At 42.6% G+C, this 17,070-nt stretch overlaps 1 protein-coding gene and 1 pseudogene across 3 annotated transcripts in view; one reads left to right on the forward strand and one right to left on the reverse strand.

The window, feature by feature from the left end:
• Positions 1-7,455, forward strand: part of ST3GAL5 (ST3 beta-galactoside alpha-2,3-sialyltransferase 5) — a 51,937-nt gene extending 44,482 nt beyond the window's left edge. For all 3 annotated transcript variants that reach the window (XM_055327281.1, XM_055327280.1, XM_055327282.1), the window contains one exon: positions 4,575-7,455. In XM_055327281.1, the coding sequence (XP_055183256.1) occupies positions 4,575-4,823 (249 nt within the window). In that variant the 3' untranslated portion in view covers positions 4,824-7,455. The remainder of the gene's footprint in view (positions 1-4,574) is intronic.
• A 4,298-nt stretch (positions 7,456-11,753) lies between these two features.
• LOC129511110 (60S ribosomal protein L6-like) lies at positions 11,754-12,407 on the reverse strand (annotated as a pseudogene).
• Between the last annotated feature and the right edge of the window lie 4,663 nt (positions 12,408-17,070).

Below are 17,070 nucleotides of genomic sequence, written 5' to 3' on the forward strand. Positions count from 1 at the left end.
CTTTCTCTCTCTGTGTGTCTCTCATGATTAAATAAATTTTAAAAAAGCGGTGGAAATCATCCTTTTTTTTTTTTTTTTTTAAATGAGGAGCCTGAACTCATGACCCTGAGATCCAGATCTGAGCTGAAATCAAGAGTCCAATGCTAAACCTAAACAGACTGAGCCACCCAGGAGCCCCCATTCGTAAACAAACTTTTAAGCAAAATCTCCATATATAAAGGAAAGCAAGAATTTGGAAAAGGTAGGGGTACTGCTCACACTGGAGTCCTGAGATATTGTCTAGCAGATACCTGAGGCTCTTCAAGGTTACAGTTTCCAAACAATGAGTTAGACTCTTAGGTGTAGTCAACCAGTAGGCAGATTAGCAGGTTCTTCTATTTGCCCCATGAATCAAATTTTATTTATTTGAGAGAGAGAGAGAGAGAATGAGAGCACGAGCAGAGAGGGGCAGAGAGATAAGGGAGAAGCAGGCTCCCCACTGGGCAGGAAGCCTGATTAGGGGCTGGATCCCAGGATTCTGGGATCATGACCTGAGCCGAAGGCAGATGCTTAACCCATTGAGCTACCCAGGCACCCCTCCCCTATGAGTCAAATTCTAATTAAAAATGTTCTTTAAAACACCTGTGTAAATTTTAAAGGAAGAATTCTGTGTTTCCTAGGAAAACCAAATACTTAAATAGGCTCCCTTTTTTAAAATTTTTTATTTATTTACGATAGTCACAGAGAGAGAGAGAGAAGCAGGCTCCATGCACCAGGAGCCCAACGTGGGATTCGATCCCAGGTCTCCAGGATCGCACCCCGGGCCAAAGGCAGGCGCCAAACCGCTGCGCCACGCAGGGATCCCCTTAAATAGGCTCCTTAAAACAAAAACCTAGTTCTTTACTATGATCGGTAACAGCGAACTCCAACACTGGCCCCAGCCTCAGGTTTGAATACCCAGCTTTCTGTGAACACAGCTGAAGCTCTTCTCTTCCCTTAGCAGGCCACCGTTTTTCTCCGGTGCTCTGCCCTCCCCGAGAGGCTTTCCTGCCTCTCCATCCATGGGGAGGCCACCAGGGCCATGTATTTTGTGCCCACAGCAGGAGCATGTCTGGGACCAGTTTTTCTGGTCAGCCTGTGGTACCTGTTTCCCTCTCTGAGGAAAGTGGCTCCTCTGCCCCTCAGCAGCAGCTGTTGGGTCTCTGATTGGACTTGTTATATTATAGGTTGCTTTAGCTGCTCTTCCCCATGTGAGAGCACATAGGATCCTCCAGAACATGGACTTAAAACTTTTAAGCATCAATTTTAACAAAACAGCCAAAAAAAAAAAAAAAAGAAGACTTAAAACAGACTTTGACATCAATTAGCATCAATTTTAGCATCAATTTAGCATCAATTTTAACAAAACAGTTAAAAAAGAAAGACTTAAAACAAACTTTGACAAAATTAAGTTATAAAGAAGTTTCACTATCCATGGGTTTCTGTATCTTTTCAACTGCCCTGTGTCTTTATGAAATCCCATAGTATTTTTTAAACATAGGGAAATGTTCATCTATGGTTTGTAGGTAGATTTTTATTTTAAAAGTAACCTTTAGGGGCCCCTGGGTGGCTCAGTCAGTTAAGCATCTGCCTTCAGCTCAGGTCATGATCCCAGGGTCCTGGGATTGAGTCCATGTCAGTCTCCCTGCTCGTAAGGAGTCTGCTTCTCCCTCTCTCTCTGCCTCTCCTTCTGCTCATGCTGTCTTTCTCTCACACTCTTTCTCTCAAATAAATAAATAAAATCTTAAAGAAAAAAGTAATCTTTAAAAAATTAGCAGATACAATTACATAAAATACGAAATGAACAGCAAAAAATATCAACACAAAATAAGGAGGGGAAATTTTATCATATATATGATAGTAAATACTTCTAAAGTATAAGATCTTATTACATAAAACAGAAAAGAGGGCCAATAAAAAAATGGGGAAAAGATATGAACAGACATTACACAAAAGAAGAAATTAATACAGCCAAGGAATGCATGATAAAATGTTCAACTTCACCAATAATCAAATAAAAGTAAGTTAGAGCCACAGTGACATTTCCCCCTGTTTTTTTAGCAAAGATTTAAATGCTTGATAATGTCTTTGCTTGGCAGGAATACAGGTAGAATTATAAGTTGGTACTTTTCTGGAGGGTGGTTTGGCAATATATATTAGCTTTAAATGTGAATAGTCTTTTCCCAGCAATTTTACTCTAAAAATTTTATTATAGAAAATCAGAGGAGCATCTGGCTGGCTCAGTCAGTGGAGCATGTGACTCTTGCTCTCAGGGCTGTGAGTTTGAGCCCCACATTGAGTATAGAGATTTCTGAAAAATAAAATCTTTTTTAAAAAAAAAGAAATCTGCAAAGGTGGCTATTCTAGGATGTTCACCATCATGTTAATGGCAAAGGACTAAAACCAGTCTAAACATTTCTCATTAGACGATTGTTTAAACATATTATGTGTAGTGAATGCAATATTGTGTGACTCTTAAGGATGAAGGAAAATTAAGGGATGTGAAGATCCCTCCATAATGTATTAAACAAGAAAATCAAGTTCCAGAGCATTTGTACCATCCTATTTTTGTTTAAAAATAAAAATGGGTGGGATCCCTGGGTGGTGCAGTGGTTTGGCGCCTGCCTTTGGCCCAGGGCGCGATCCTGGAGACCCAGGATCGAATCCCACATCAGGCTCCCGGTGCATGGAGCCTGCTTCTCCCTCTGCCAGTGTCTCTGCCTCTCTCTCTCTCTCTCTCTGTATGACTATCATAAATAAATAATAATTAAAAAAAATAATAATAATAAAAATGGGGCTCAGCCCGGGTGTCTCAATGGTTTAGCGCCGCCTTCAGCCCAGGGCATGATCCTGGAGACCCCGGGATCGAATCCCACATCAGGCTCCCTGCATGGAGCCTGATTCTCCCTCGGCCTGTGTCTCTGCCTCTCTCTCTCTCTCTCTCTCTCTCTGTCGCTCATGAATAAATAAATAAATAAATAAATAAATAAATAAATAAAATCTTTTAAAAAATAAATAAAAATAAAAATGTATGTACAGAGATGCATATGGAAAAGCCCAGAAATAAACACCAAACCGGGATGGCGTTGTCAGGAACTTTCTGGTATGCAAGCCCTTCCAGAAGAGAGGGAAGTCTGGTGGGTTATGAGATGGGATCTGGAGATAGCATCTCTGAGTGGTTTTCGATGGCTTCTGAGTTTCTCTCCATACATTGCCCCTATGAGCAGCTGGTTTCACACAGTCCTTCTGCAAATACTGGTTGAGTATTCCTGATACGCTAGGTACAGAGCTGGCCACAGGTAAGACAGGTCACTACTTTATGGTCCTGTGGCTGAACAGGAAGAAATCTTCCTTTGGGTTAACTTCTCTTGTATTCAGTGACTCTTGAGTTTCTTTTTAACAAGTGACACAGATGCAACACATGAAGGAGCAGGAGGTGGCCTAACAAATGATGAGCTCAGTTGATGTTCTTAACCCCACTTAAACTATGAACTCTGAAGGGCTCACTGTTGTTCCAGTTTATAGAAATGGAGAGTTGTTTCTGGAAGCCACAGACTCAGGATGAACAAAGTAGGTACATTTACACATGAAAAACTGTACAACAGAATGCCATTAGTAGATCAGCTGTCACCTTTTGGGGAGTGCTCAGACCACTGTGGAACTTTCTGTTCTCTCTACCCTGGGTACTGTTTTTGCCCAAGGCTGAGAGAGGGATCCAGAAAGCATGATTCCACATTTGCAAGTGGCAAGAGACAGAGATCCAGAAAGCATGATTCCACATTTGCAAGTGGCAAGATAGCAGACGTGCAGGAGTGGTGATATAATGAGAATCCAGAATGATTCAGACATTTGGTACATTAGGCCACAGTCAGTAGGAGACATTTTAGAAGGAACAAATGTGGAAATCCCTAATTTGGGCCTAAAAATTGCCCAAATAAAGGGTGAACAGAAACTGGCTTATTAGCAGCTGTGCATGTGAAAATGGCCTGTAAGTGTTATTTGCCAGAAAAGCAAACAAGGGCCTTAGGTGGGACATAGCTTCAGGTAAGAAGTGAACATAGCCTTCACTGGCAGGAAGGGAGGCTGCTCTGTGGACAGTCTCAGGCAGAGATTGTCCACAGGGGCCAGCAAAGAAGGGCCACCTCTAGAAATGGGTCCCAAGAAGGATTTTGGGAGGTCCTGTGACCACCGATTCTAGAGTAGACCTTGTAGATCTTTATCATGTAAGAAAGGAAATGGACTTGTTTTGCAGTTCTGGTCATCACCTGTAGGACCAGTAGGTAGAAGTTTTATGAAGAACTTTAAGTCTGGTACAAGAAGGGCTTCCAGGCTGCCTCTTGGTGGTGTGTTCAGAGGTAGTTACATCACCGATCATGTTTTAGAGTCTAGATTGCTGACTTGGGTGGGAAGTCAGATTCTAGGATTCTGTGATCTATAAAACCACATGCTGTATAAATCGAAGCCCATAGTGAAGCCACTGTGACTTTGCAAGGTATGTATACCTCTTGGAAAACAGTGAATTGTGCTAAGCTTTGTTTTGTCTTTTCTTTTTTCAGAACGTGCCCACCATTGGTGTCATTGCCGTTGTCTTAGCCACACATCTGTGTGATGAAGTCAGCTTGGCAGGCTTTGGATATGACCTCAATCAACCCAAAACACCTTTGCACTACTTTGACAATCTCTGCATGGCTGCCATGAACTTTCAAACCATGCATAATGTGACAACGGAGACCAGGTTCCTCCTCAAGCTGGTCAAAGAGGGCGTGGTGAAGGATCTCAGCGGAGGCATCCATTGTGAATTCTGAACACAGGGAAACCTCATGTGACAATGCAACTCTGACTCTGAAGGCTGTTTTTCGTAGCCTTCTCGATGCAGCGCATCCTGCAAAATACTTTGAGGTGCAGCTGGGGTTTTTAACTTTTAATTTAAAAAACAACAGTTTTGCTCTTCCCACTTTGTCCCCCCTATTTATTTGAGGTCGGTGTTTTTGCACAAAATTTTGTAAGGTGATTTTGAGAATTGAATTGGAAAGACTTTTCCAAGAGACTTCTATGTAATGATGTTTTATTGTATTTTAAGAAGATTATTTAATTTGTAAAAACTCTGTCCACGTCTACTGCACATAGAATATCAGGTAATTAAGTGGAAGGAGAATGGAGGTCACTCCTTTGATGAGAGCCCTGAATGCCTGATTCTGATTCCTTGTGACTGTTTGGTGGGACACATGCCGGGGGCACTTCCGGGATGATGTGCTCAGGAGCTAAACCACGGGTACTGATTCAGCCATGCTGCTGTGCGAGGCCTGGGCTGATCGGAGAAGTTCACGGCCCCTCTCTGTGGGTCTGTCTTCTGCCAGAAGACTTGCAACAATCAACAAGGGAGGAACTGTCCTGGGTGTCCCTGTTTGGGAAGGGGCACAGAAGACATTTTCTGTGTCCTCTGAGTATACAAAGCCAGCTTGGGCTGCAGAAGCCACTGTCTTCCCTGAAATTGTGACAACTCTTGAATTTCTTGAGTGTTTTTTTACTGCCCTTCCAAAAGCACATAAATGTTAATCTAAAGTGTTCCACTGCCTGCCTGAGGTGGCTTATAAAAATTAGGACACAATCTTTGTTACCAGAGTTGTAGCAAAGTAAACCCTTTCCAAGCATAGTCACATTTTCTGAAACACTGAAATAAAATCTTTCTGGTGTTATAAATTGCCTATTTAAAAAAAAACAAACATTTTTTTTAATGCCTACCTGGCAGTGGTGTACCAGACAATGTGCTGGTCAAATGAACAAACCAAAAAGGGACAAAAGCTTTTGAGGAGCTCTCACAGTCTACTTCATTTGAGCACTTAAAAAAAAAGTCCATAATCTCCCTGAAATATCCTTGGCTGCTGCTAGGTGGAGACCTCGGTGGGGGATGCCGCAGTGAGCCACAGAGCAGAGGGTGCCTCCTCCTGCCAGGGCTGCCTCCCTGCAGCTCTGGATGCTCGAGTGTCTGGCTTCCTCCCAGAGAACAGGCTTGTTCCAGCTTCTGACTCTTAATTGCTCCAGTCTTTGTCATCAGAGGGTTGGCAGCTACTTTGCTCCCTCCCTGCCCCATCGAGGGTAGGTTCACCTCTCTGCTCTCTGCCTCTGCCTTCCAGTCCCGCTGTAGCTCTGACTCCCAGCCTGCTCCCGTGCCTCGATGTCTGTCCCCTCCTCAGCACTCGCAGGGCGGGGGAGCCAGTCACAGTGTTCACACGGGGGCCCTGATCTCCAGGGCCCCAGGGTCAAGTTCAGAGTCGCCAGCCTAGCAAAATAGGATTTCTCTGCATTAGTGACTTAACATTTTCTGCAGATTTTGCTCTTTTTTTACTAAATACTGTTTAAGAGAAAATACTTGGAAATTTTCGCCAGCTAAATGACTTAATGTTGAGAATTGAGACTCAGGAAGGTGGTCCACAGCTGTCCTGTGACTCGGTAAGGCCAGCCCTGCACCATCCACCTCCAGCCCCTTGCCCATCAGGGGCGACTTGAAACCTGATTTTTTTTTTAAACAGTTTGACAAAAGCCAGGGTTTGGAACTTCCTTAGACAACTTTCCTGGTGTTTGTGAGCACCTCCCCCGTGGGCTATGTGGCCTCATGTGCCACTGCCCTGCAGGGCCGCTTGGAGGTGTGTAGTTCCGTGCCCAGCACCTGGCAGCTTTCAGCCAATGTCAGGCCTGGCCCCCTCACCACCTCTCCTCTGTATGGCCGTTTGTGCCTTCTTACATTGCTTTTCCCAGGCCTCTCACCTCTGAATTACTTGCAGGGAGTAAGTGCTCCGTGGCCTTAAATAAATGAGTAAAACACATAATTTTTTCAAAGACCTTTTATGGAGCCCACCAGCCAGTCGGAGTTGATCCAAGAACTTTTAGCAGGTTGGCAACTATTTATTAGAAGTGGCTTCTTGGCTTCAGACTTATTCCTCCCTCACCCCACCCCACACATACTCGCTCTTTGGGGAACAGACTTCTAGGTGCTTCAGGATGTCACAGGTGGATCGCCAGTAACAGGCTTCACTCCACCCCTCTGACTTTGTAGAGCTTTGTAGGTGCACTCGCATCCCTCGTATGGGGCAGGAGTCCTTGCTTTTGAGGTAACTGAGGACAATGTATATATGTTCTGTATCTTAACATACATCTTACCAGAACTTTGGACCACAGAAAATTTCAGTGAGTTGTATGGTTTGTTTTTATTTATTTGTTTTGTCTCCTACAGAGAGCAGAACCTAGGCCCACCTTAGGAAAATGCTTGGGGACTGGATGAGTGTGTGTCATGTTTTCAGGCAAAGCTAAACTGGGATCATCTACACAACTTCATGTATTCTAGGTGTCCCCTTTCCTTCATGGCTCCTTTTGTGTTGCACTGGGTTTTTCCTTTCCCTAGAGTATATCGATAAAGCATTGGCAATATCTGTTTTCACAGCTTTGGGGATTGTCATCATTTGTTGGGCCCACTGGTTAAAATAAGTTGTCAGACCAGGTTTGACTCTGCTTGTGTTTGAACGTGATGACCTTTTAGCCGTCAACACTCAGTGTGGTTTTCGTGGCAGACAGAGGCTTAGTAGTAAAAGAATAAAAGTGGTCATGTCTCCTCAGGTTATTAAAGATTTCTAGAACCAAGGACCACTTTGTTGTAGCTGTATTCCAACCCCAGCACTGTGGGACTTGATATCAAAGGGATTGTTGATTTGCCTTGTTACTGTCTCAGGAGAAACTTGTAGAACAGCATTGTAGGAAGATTAAGAAATGGTGACTTACTCTCCTCCTTGGCAAGTTTACAGCATCCCAAGTGTGGGCTGCCTTTTCATCTTTTCTTCAGGACACTTCAGTAAAGTCCACTGAGAAGGAAGAAAATGAGTAGTTCCTGTGAGTTAGCACAATTGCCCTTGGAATGCAGTGAGTTTTTAGTAAGCTTGCATAGCCAGCAGGAACCCTGTGACACCCGGTCTTCCTTCCATTTACACATGGTAACAAAATGCTTCTCTTGAACAAAGGACCCTGTGTTTGCTGCCGAGGGACCAATGCCCTCTCTCCAGGCACTGACCCTCTGTGAGGGTGCGCCCAGATGACCACACACTTGGTTCTCAGACTGTAGCACAAAGAACAAGGGGAAGTGGATCCCAGTACACAGAGCACACCAGAACACACAGCTGTCCCTGCCCTTTCCCTGGGGGTCAGGACACCCTGGCCCCGCCTCAACCTTTATTCTGTCCTTCCCCACTTCCCAAGGTCATTGTAGGCAGCATGGATTTGTGTTCTCAAAACACGGTGTTTATCTGTATTTACCTACAACCAACACTCAGTATAAGACCAAAGTAAATTGGGCAGGGGAACTCATCGTTACATGGACACACATTTTATTGGCTAGAAATTCATGTCCCCCCACAAAGGAAATTGCAGCCTTGGTAGTTCAACTTTCATTATCGAAATGCTTAGATTTGCCCAATTCCCAATATTAAATTTCAACCCGTTGAGCAGAGAAGAAAAGCATCCATCTTTAGAGGACTATGGCAGACCCGAAAGTAAATAACATGCTATGAAATTTGGCTCTAACTTTTTTAAAAACAGATTTCTCCAGTGAGCTGTGTCAACGAAACATAGAAAGGGAGACAAGTTTACAAATTTCCTCTGTGGGAAGGAGCAAGATGTCAGATTTTGAGTTGGAGTCAGGCTGCCATCCAAGATGTGGCAGATGTAGCCTTTCCAGCTTTTGTGTGCCTGGAAATGTAGTGAAGTGAATTTTCAGAAAATGCAAACATTATTAAAGAAATGTAATATTCACTAGATAACTCATAGAAGCAATGCTAATAATGGATTATATACCAGAAATTTGTAACTACTAACAGCAACGTATTTTCACTCTCCTGTTACCTGACTTAATTTTTGACTTACTGAAGAAAATCAGTTCCAAGAAAAATTGATTTAAAACGATGAGTTCATTTAAAACGGTTAGGTCCTTAAGAGGAAAGACCACACTAGAGGCGCCTGGGTGGCTCAGTCGGTTAGGAACCTACCTTTGGTTCAGGTCATGATCCCCGAGTCCTGGGATCAAGTCCCACATCAGGTTCCCTGCAGGGAGCCTGCTTCTCCCTCTGCCTGTGTCTCTGCCTCTGTGTCTCTCATAAATAAATAAAATCTTTATAAATCAATCAAGCAATCTTTTCAGAAACTGACATCGGCCCTAAAGCAATGAGAATTCAAGAATTCAGTTTGTAATTAAGGGATGAACTCTCTAGTGACAGAACTTGTACTTTATTCCATCTATAGCCCCTGTAACAAGGCCTCGCCTCTTATAGAATACAGGTAACTAAAGCAGTATATGAACACAATCACTTTTTCTATATGTAATTGTCTTAGTGACTTAAATGAATCTCAAAAGAATATGCCAGAAGCTGAATAGGCCTGTTTAGTGGCCATATACACACCCATACATTGTGGAAAACCCACTTATTGCTGAAGCTTCTGAAATAGATGTATACCTTATCTTTTCAAAGACCTGCTGTGCTGTTGTGACTTCTGATAAGCATATGGAGATCTTTCCCTCCATTTCTGGCACAGAGCACCCCAGACCCTTGGAATTTCCTAAGTGTTGAGAATGATAAAGATGTTCTGTGTTATGTTAGTGAAATGACTTGGAAAACACCTGAGGGATGGAGTCCTCAGAAGAACCGGCGAGAATGATTTTGGTCCCGTTGCCTGACCTCTGGGGAAGAGAGAGGGGCTGAAGGTTAAATCATTTGCCAGTGGCAAAAGATTTAATCAACCATGTCTGTGTAATGAAGCTTCCACAAAACTCCAAAAGGATGGGGTTCAGAGAGCTTCTGAGCTGGCAAACACATGAGATTGGGGAGAGTGACACACCTAGGGAAGACATGGAAGCCCCGAGCCCTGTCCCCATGCCCTGCCCTATGCATCTCTTTCATCTGGCTCTTCCTGAGTTCTATCCTTTTGTAACAAACCAGTCATCTGGTAAGTTAAATGTTTATCTGAGTTCTATGAAGCACTCTAGCAAACTAGTCCACCTGAGGAGGGGCCCTTGGGAATCTGATTTATTAGCTGGTTGGTCAGAAGTACAAGTAACAACCAGGGCTTGGTGATTTGCATCCTGAGTTTTGGAGGAGTTCACTGGAACCTCCAGTTTGTAGCCAGTTAGGCAGAAGCCTGGCTAACAATCTGAGCTTGGGTCTAGGAGGGCACCTGTAGGACTAAACCCGCAACCTGTGGGATCAGAGACTATGTGGGTGGATAGTGTCACACTTGGTTTGAATTCTCACACACCCGGCCAGTATTGAAGCTTTGCTTGTTGGAGGTGTGGGGAACCCCCTTCCTCAACACACATTGAACTTGGGTGCTCAGGACAGCAAAGACTTGCCAAAGTGTATCAAAGTGTAAGTGTATATGTAGGGGTTGGTGTTTCAGATTATAATAAGGAAGGTCCTTGTCGAAGGTTCTACACTTTGTAGTCAAGGCAGTCGTAGTGAGTTTATTATATGGAATTTGGAAACCAAGATGATATCCCTCTATTTTGTGTATGTAGATATTTGTCTGCCCCCCCTTTTTGCTATATATCATTTACTGGATAAGGACTACTTTTAAAAGATATAATTACTAAAGATCTGATCATTTTGAGTTATGCACCCTGTCTTTAAAATAATAGTGGACAAAAGGTCTTCTGACTGAGGCTTTGTGCTGGAGTGGCTTGCTCTTCCAGTGATGTTTAGTAAGAGGAATGAGTGAGATTCAAAACACACACACCCCAAGCACACAAAATTAGATTCGAGTCTAAACTAAGAGTCTTTTCCTAAAATGAAAGATTGAGTGGAGGGGAACCTGGTGGCTCAGTGGTTGAGGGTCTGCCTTCAGCTCAGGTTGTGATCTCAGGGTCCTGGGATTAAGACCCACATTGGGCTCCCTGCGGGGAGCCTGCTTCTCCCTCTGCCTATGTCTCTGCCTCTCTCTGTGTGTCTCTCATGAATAAATAAACAAATAATCTTAAAAAAGAGAGAGAGATTGAGTGGAATGTCACAGGTGTGGCTTTTTCCCTCTCCATCTTTTGCCTGTGGCCCATCTATGTCACTTTTCTCTACAAACTTAACCTAAATTTAAGAACATGAGTGCACTGCAAACCCTGGGGGAGAGGAGCTGAAGAGAGGTCAGAAGGGACAGGCCTCCATCTTCTTGCTAACCTCACCTACTCTCCCCACACAGCTACCACTCGTCACACGGAAGACTGACAGGGAATGAAGAAACATCTAGTACAACCCCTGGCTTCATAGGCAAGCATCTCTTTTAGGGTTCATGCACATTGACCGGGCACCCCTCATCTGTAGGGGGTAGGAAGTCTCACTTCCAGCTATCCTGTTCAATTAGCAGGTCAAATGTCCCGATTTTTACTTTGGACAATATAATCATCATAACTTACTGCTTTATATACTTATTCCTAGAGACTATTTTGTGTTTCTTAAAGTATTTAACATCTTGGGATGTTTGGGGTCACTTTTAGAAGGGGTGACTTCTGACCACTTCTGTCTCGGCCTGCAGCTACATCAGTCTCTCCAGAATTTTCCCCAGTCTTCTCTCCATAAAAGGCTAGTCCAGATCTTCTTCACTCCCTTCTCTCTATCCATCCCTACCCCCTGCTTATGTCCTGTATTGAACAATGATTTAGTCTTCCTCCAACTAGAAAGAATCTTCCCTTTTCTTTCTTTCTTTTTTTTTAAATGGATCAGTCAGTTTAATTAGGTTCTTTGTAAGAAATTTAGAACACCAATTTGTGAGGGTAAACTCCATTTGTGAGAGAAAACACAGGGCGGTGGTAGCCCTGAAGCTGAGGAACAGCTTTGATTTTTGGCAGAGTTTGCGAGTCCACAGCTTTCTGATCAACCTTGCACTGCTCTGTAATCTTGTATTTCTCCTTCTCTGTGTCAAAGATCTCCCCTTCCCGGTGTCTGGGTTTACGCAGCTGCTTCCTCTTGAAATAAGCGTCAGTGAGATGTTTGGGGATTTTCACTCTGCTGATATCAATTTTGGTGGAAGTGGCAATGACAAATTTCTAGTGTGTTCTACTCAGAAGAACTCGGTTGAGAGCCAGAGGTCCAGTCACAGTTAGCAAGCCACTGCCCAGTTGCTTCAGGAAAACTAACCTCTTGCCTCTGTGGTGCCCAATAAGGATGATCAAAATGGCCCCAGGAGTGGTGCTAGCTTGCAACTTTCTCACAGGCTGACTGGAAAGTTTTTTGCCATGGCCCAACAGCTTTTGAGGCACATCTTCAGTAGGATAATACCTAGGCATTTTGCGAAGTTTAACCACTCAGGTACCACCATTCTTGTCACCACCAACTGGTCTTGTAACAGTAGCAAGAACCTTCTCCTTCTTTTTCTTTTCAACCTTAGATTTAGCTGCTGAATACTTCCTCTTGTACATGGCTTTTCTGGAATACATAGCTGATCAGGAATATCTACCAATTCCTCTGACTAGGACAGGGTTTCAGCTGCAGAGGGGGCCTTGAGGTTACCCTTCTTTGCCTTGCCACCAGCATCAGCCTTCTTGGCTTCAGGTTTCTTCTCCTTAGTATCCAGCTTCTTGGCTTTTTCGCCTGCCATCTTGCAAGAAGGAAAAGAAAACAAAGGTCCAGAATCTTCCTTTTCAGGAAGACAGCAAAAATTGAGCTGACCGATCAATAAAATTCTGGCCAGGAGCAAGAAACAAAGACCACCTTGTTTCTACTTGTCAGATGTCATAACTTCCTGCAGAAACAAATGCCCTGAGGCAAGTCATAGCCCCCCTCTGGGCTTCTCATCTGTTACACAGGGCATTGGCAGGGCTCCAGCACACATTAATTTCTCTTTAATAAAAATTAAACTGCCAACCCTGAACGGTGTGGCCATTAGTGTGAGCCACAGCGCCACCTACTGTCCATGAGGTGTATGCAAAGCTCTCTGCGCTGGGCTTCCACGTGGCCCCCAAGGGCAATGAGTAGAGCCCAGTATTCTGAGGCCTGCTGGCTCCTCTGCCCCGTTAGCTGCTGCTGTGGCCCTTCCCCTCTTCCTGCACTCTCTCACCACTTATTAGGCTCCCCTTCCTCCTCCCACGCTTCTGCTCTTCATCCTCTCTCTTCTCTCCCCTTCTGACTGTGATCTCTTCCTGAGAGATCATCCACTCCCATGGATTTGATGCTACCTCTTTTTATTTCATTCCCAGGTCTGCAGTGGGACCTCACTATCAAGGTTCCAGAATTCCAGGCCAGTATGTCCACCTTCTTCAGGATATTACCTCCTCCCTGGCTACTGGGCTAGCCTGGAAACTGGGCTGAAAACGCTGTGCCTCACACTGACGCTCTTTCACTAACCAACTTGCTTTCTGCTAGGTGTGATCTCCCAGGTGCCATGAGTCAGTCCCGTCCAACTGCTGGCGTCTCTTACATCCAAATTTGCTGCTTGTTAAATGGATGATTTTGGAAGAGCCCACATTGCCTTGACACTTCCCTGATCTGCTGGTCTCTGCCTACCCACAGCCCCTGACTCCTCCACCTGCCACTAGTAAAAAGCACAACCTGGGTTTTTTCCTTATGGTACAAATATTACATGTCCACTAGAGATCCATTTTAACATACATACTCACAGAAACACAAAAATTAAAATCAACCATGTTCCCATCCAGAGGTACATACTGTTGTTTAAGATATGTTCTCCAGGGTATTTTTTTCTATGCATGTGCATGCACATAGGTGATAATAGATAGATTAGATGTTATAGATGGAATCATATAAGCCATACTTCTCTGTAAGAATCTCTCCCACTTTTCATAATGTTAATTCACATAGATATACCTCATCGTTTTTATGGGGCTATGTTTGAATACACAATTTATTAACCCCTCAAGAAAGGACAATTAAGTTGTTTTAACCTTAATATTATAAATAATATATATTTTAATTCTTGTTAGGCAATCTCCTAGGGACAGTTCCTAGGAATAGGATCACTAAGTCAAAAGGACACATGTTTAAAAGAAAATCTTGGTGCTTGTTGAAACAGACACAGAAGTGTCTGTTTACACATGGCCTTGATAATCCTGAGTATAGTTCTCTTTTTTGACAATATGATAGAAAAAATAATGTGTTATTTCGAATTGAATATCTTTGACAGCTAGAGAGGCTCACTATTTTTCTGTTAATTGGCCACTTGTATTTTTTTTCTAAAGTCAATTTCCTATTGCTCTTCACACATATTTCTGTGGGAAATGTTCATTTTTTTCTAATAACTTCATAAGAACTCTATATGTTTTAAAAAGTTTCGGTTCCACTTCCAAGCTGAAGGCATGAGGAGGCACAGAGCTGTCATCTCCCCAATGACAGAAGCAAAGTTGCTAAAACTGTTTTTAAAAGGTTTAAGTGTCTGGAAATTATCCTAAGAACATATAGCAAATGAAGAAAGATTTTTTTCAAGAAAATCTACTTAAACTCATTAAGAACAGCAAGAATATTTGAGCCACCATTTCCTTCCTCTCTCTCTCCCCACTCCCAACCATCACAGCTTGATGGAAGCTCCATCTCAGGTGGTGTGGCCAAAAAGTTAGGCTTTTCTCCCCTCAGCAGCTGATTAGGAGCTATTTTATCTCACTAGTAGGGACAGGCTATCAGGATATCTCTTCTCCTTCAACTCTAAATTAAAGAGGTGAGTGTGGCCAAGAGGTTGAAGATTCCTTTTTTCTACCCAGCCCCTAACTATATGATGAAGGCTGTCCCCTTGGCATGACAGGCCAAGACTGGAGCCTCAATCATCCTCACCTCAACTCACCTATTCCATGATAAGTTTTCATGGTAGACTGACAGAATTGAGGGGAGAAATTGATAATTCAGCAATAATAGACTTCCAGACCCCACTTTCTACCTTGGATAGATCAGCTGGGCAGAAGATAGACAACTAGATTTCCATATGCAGAAAAATGATGTTGGAGCCCTACCTCACACTGTATACAGAACTCACTCAAAATGGATCAATGGCCTAAATATAAAAGCTAAAACAATAAAACTTTTAGAAGAAAACGTGAGGGTAAATCTTTTGACACTGGATTTGGCACTGGCTTCTTAGATAAGACATCAAAAGCATGAGCAACAAAAGAGAAAAAAATTGATAAACTGGATATCATCATAATTAACTTGTGTTTCAAAGGACACTATCAAGAAAGTGAGAAGACAACCCACAGGATGGGAGACAATTTTTTTATAAATCATATATTCAATAATTGACATATCTAGAATATGTAAAGAATATACTAATAAAAAGACAAATTGGGGGTGCTTAGGTGGCTCAGTGGTTGAGCTTCTCCTTCAGTTCAGGGTGTGATCCCGGGGTCCTAGGATCGAGTCCCGTATCAGGCTCCCTGCAGGGAACCTGCTTCTCCCTCTGCCTATGTCTCTGCCTCTCTCTCTGTCTCTCGTAAATGAATAAATAAAATCTTTAAAACAAAGACAAATTGCCCAATTTAAAAAATGGGCAAAGATCTGAATAGACATTTCTCCAAATGGTCAAAGAGCATATCAATAGCATTACCCTTCAGAAAAATGCAAGGCAAAACCACAATGAGATGCCTCTTCACACCCACTAGGATGACTGTAATAATAATAATAATAATAATAATAATAATAATAATAATAATAATCTTATTTTATTAAATTTAAAATTATTATTATTATTACAAAGATAATAAGGAATACTAGCAAGGATGCAGATAAATCGGAGCCTTCCTACATGGCTGGTGTAAAGATAAAATGTTGCAGCCACTTTGGAAAACAGTCTGGCAGTCCCTCAAATGGTTAAACAGAGAGTTATCATATAACCCAGCAATGTCATTCCAAGTGCATACCCAAAAGAAGTGAAAACATAGGTCCACACGAAAACTTGTACATGAATGTTCATAGCAGTATTATTCATATTAGCCAAAACATGGAAACAAACCAGATTCTATCAACTGATGAGTAGATAAATAACGTGTGGCATATCCATATGTTGGAATATTATTTAACCACAAAAAGGAATGAGGCATGAAGTAGTGATACAACACGTGAGGACCTTGAAAACATTATGCTAAGTAAGAGAAGCCAGTCTAAAAGGACCATGTATTATATGACACATTTTATATAAAATGTGTAGAAGGCAAATCTATAGAGACAAAAATTAGACTAATGGTTGCCTGTAGTTGGGACAATAGAGGGGGATTGGGAAGTGATAGCTAAAGGGTGTTAGGTTTTATGTTTTGAGTGATGAAAATGTTCTATTATTAATTATGGTAATGAGTGAATACACAATTCTATGAATATACTAAACAGCCCTGAATTGTACACTTCAAATAGATGAATAATATGGCCTGTGAATTATACCTCAATAAGGTCTTTAAACAGTATTGTTCATATTTTCTTCATCCTTCTGAAGATACTAAGGCCGGTGGCTCAGTAGCCTCCTCAGAACCCAGGACATCCCTCTGTGCTGATTCAGGGGCTGCAGATCAAGCATCAGAGACACTCAGCTACCTTTGCAACCAGATGTAGCCAATTTTGCAGCCTCACACCCCACCTCACCCCCAAGGATGAGTTCAGCTGTCCCTTCTGCTGCCTGGACCAGACCCCACTTTCTTTTTTTAAAGGTTTGATGTTCTACATTTATTTGAATTAGTATGTTAGCTTTAAAATGCTACAATTAGAAATTTTACTATTTTTGATGAACCTTTACATACGTAATCTGAGAGCAAGCTTTTACTGCATCTCACTTTGGAAAAAAATGATTGTATGTGTAGTAAACTTACTATATTGCTTCAACAGGTTCAATGGCAAGAGTGTTAACCCCACTGCCATGGATCCTTTTAACATCTCTGTCTTTATGTAACTCCAGTTCCCAAATCCTCTGTATGGACTCCACTCTCCAGAGGTGAAGAGTAGTCCAAACTGGTTTGTCTCCCTGATAAAAAAAAAAAAAAAAACCTCCAGATTCCACTTCCAAAAAGAATTCTGGAATCTCAAAGATTACATATAGCTAATCCTG

The sequence above is a fragment of the Nyctereutes procyonoides genome, unplaced genomic scaffold (genome assembly GCF_905146905.1).
Source record: "Nyctereutes procyonoides isolate TBG_1078 unplaced genomic scaffold, NYPRO_anot_genome, whole genome shotgun sequence".
Classification (NCBI taxonomy): Eukaryota; Metazoa; Chordata; class Mammalia; order Carnivora; family Canidae; genus Nyctereutes; species Nyctereutes procyonoides.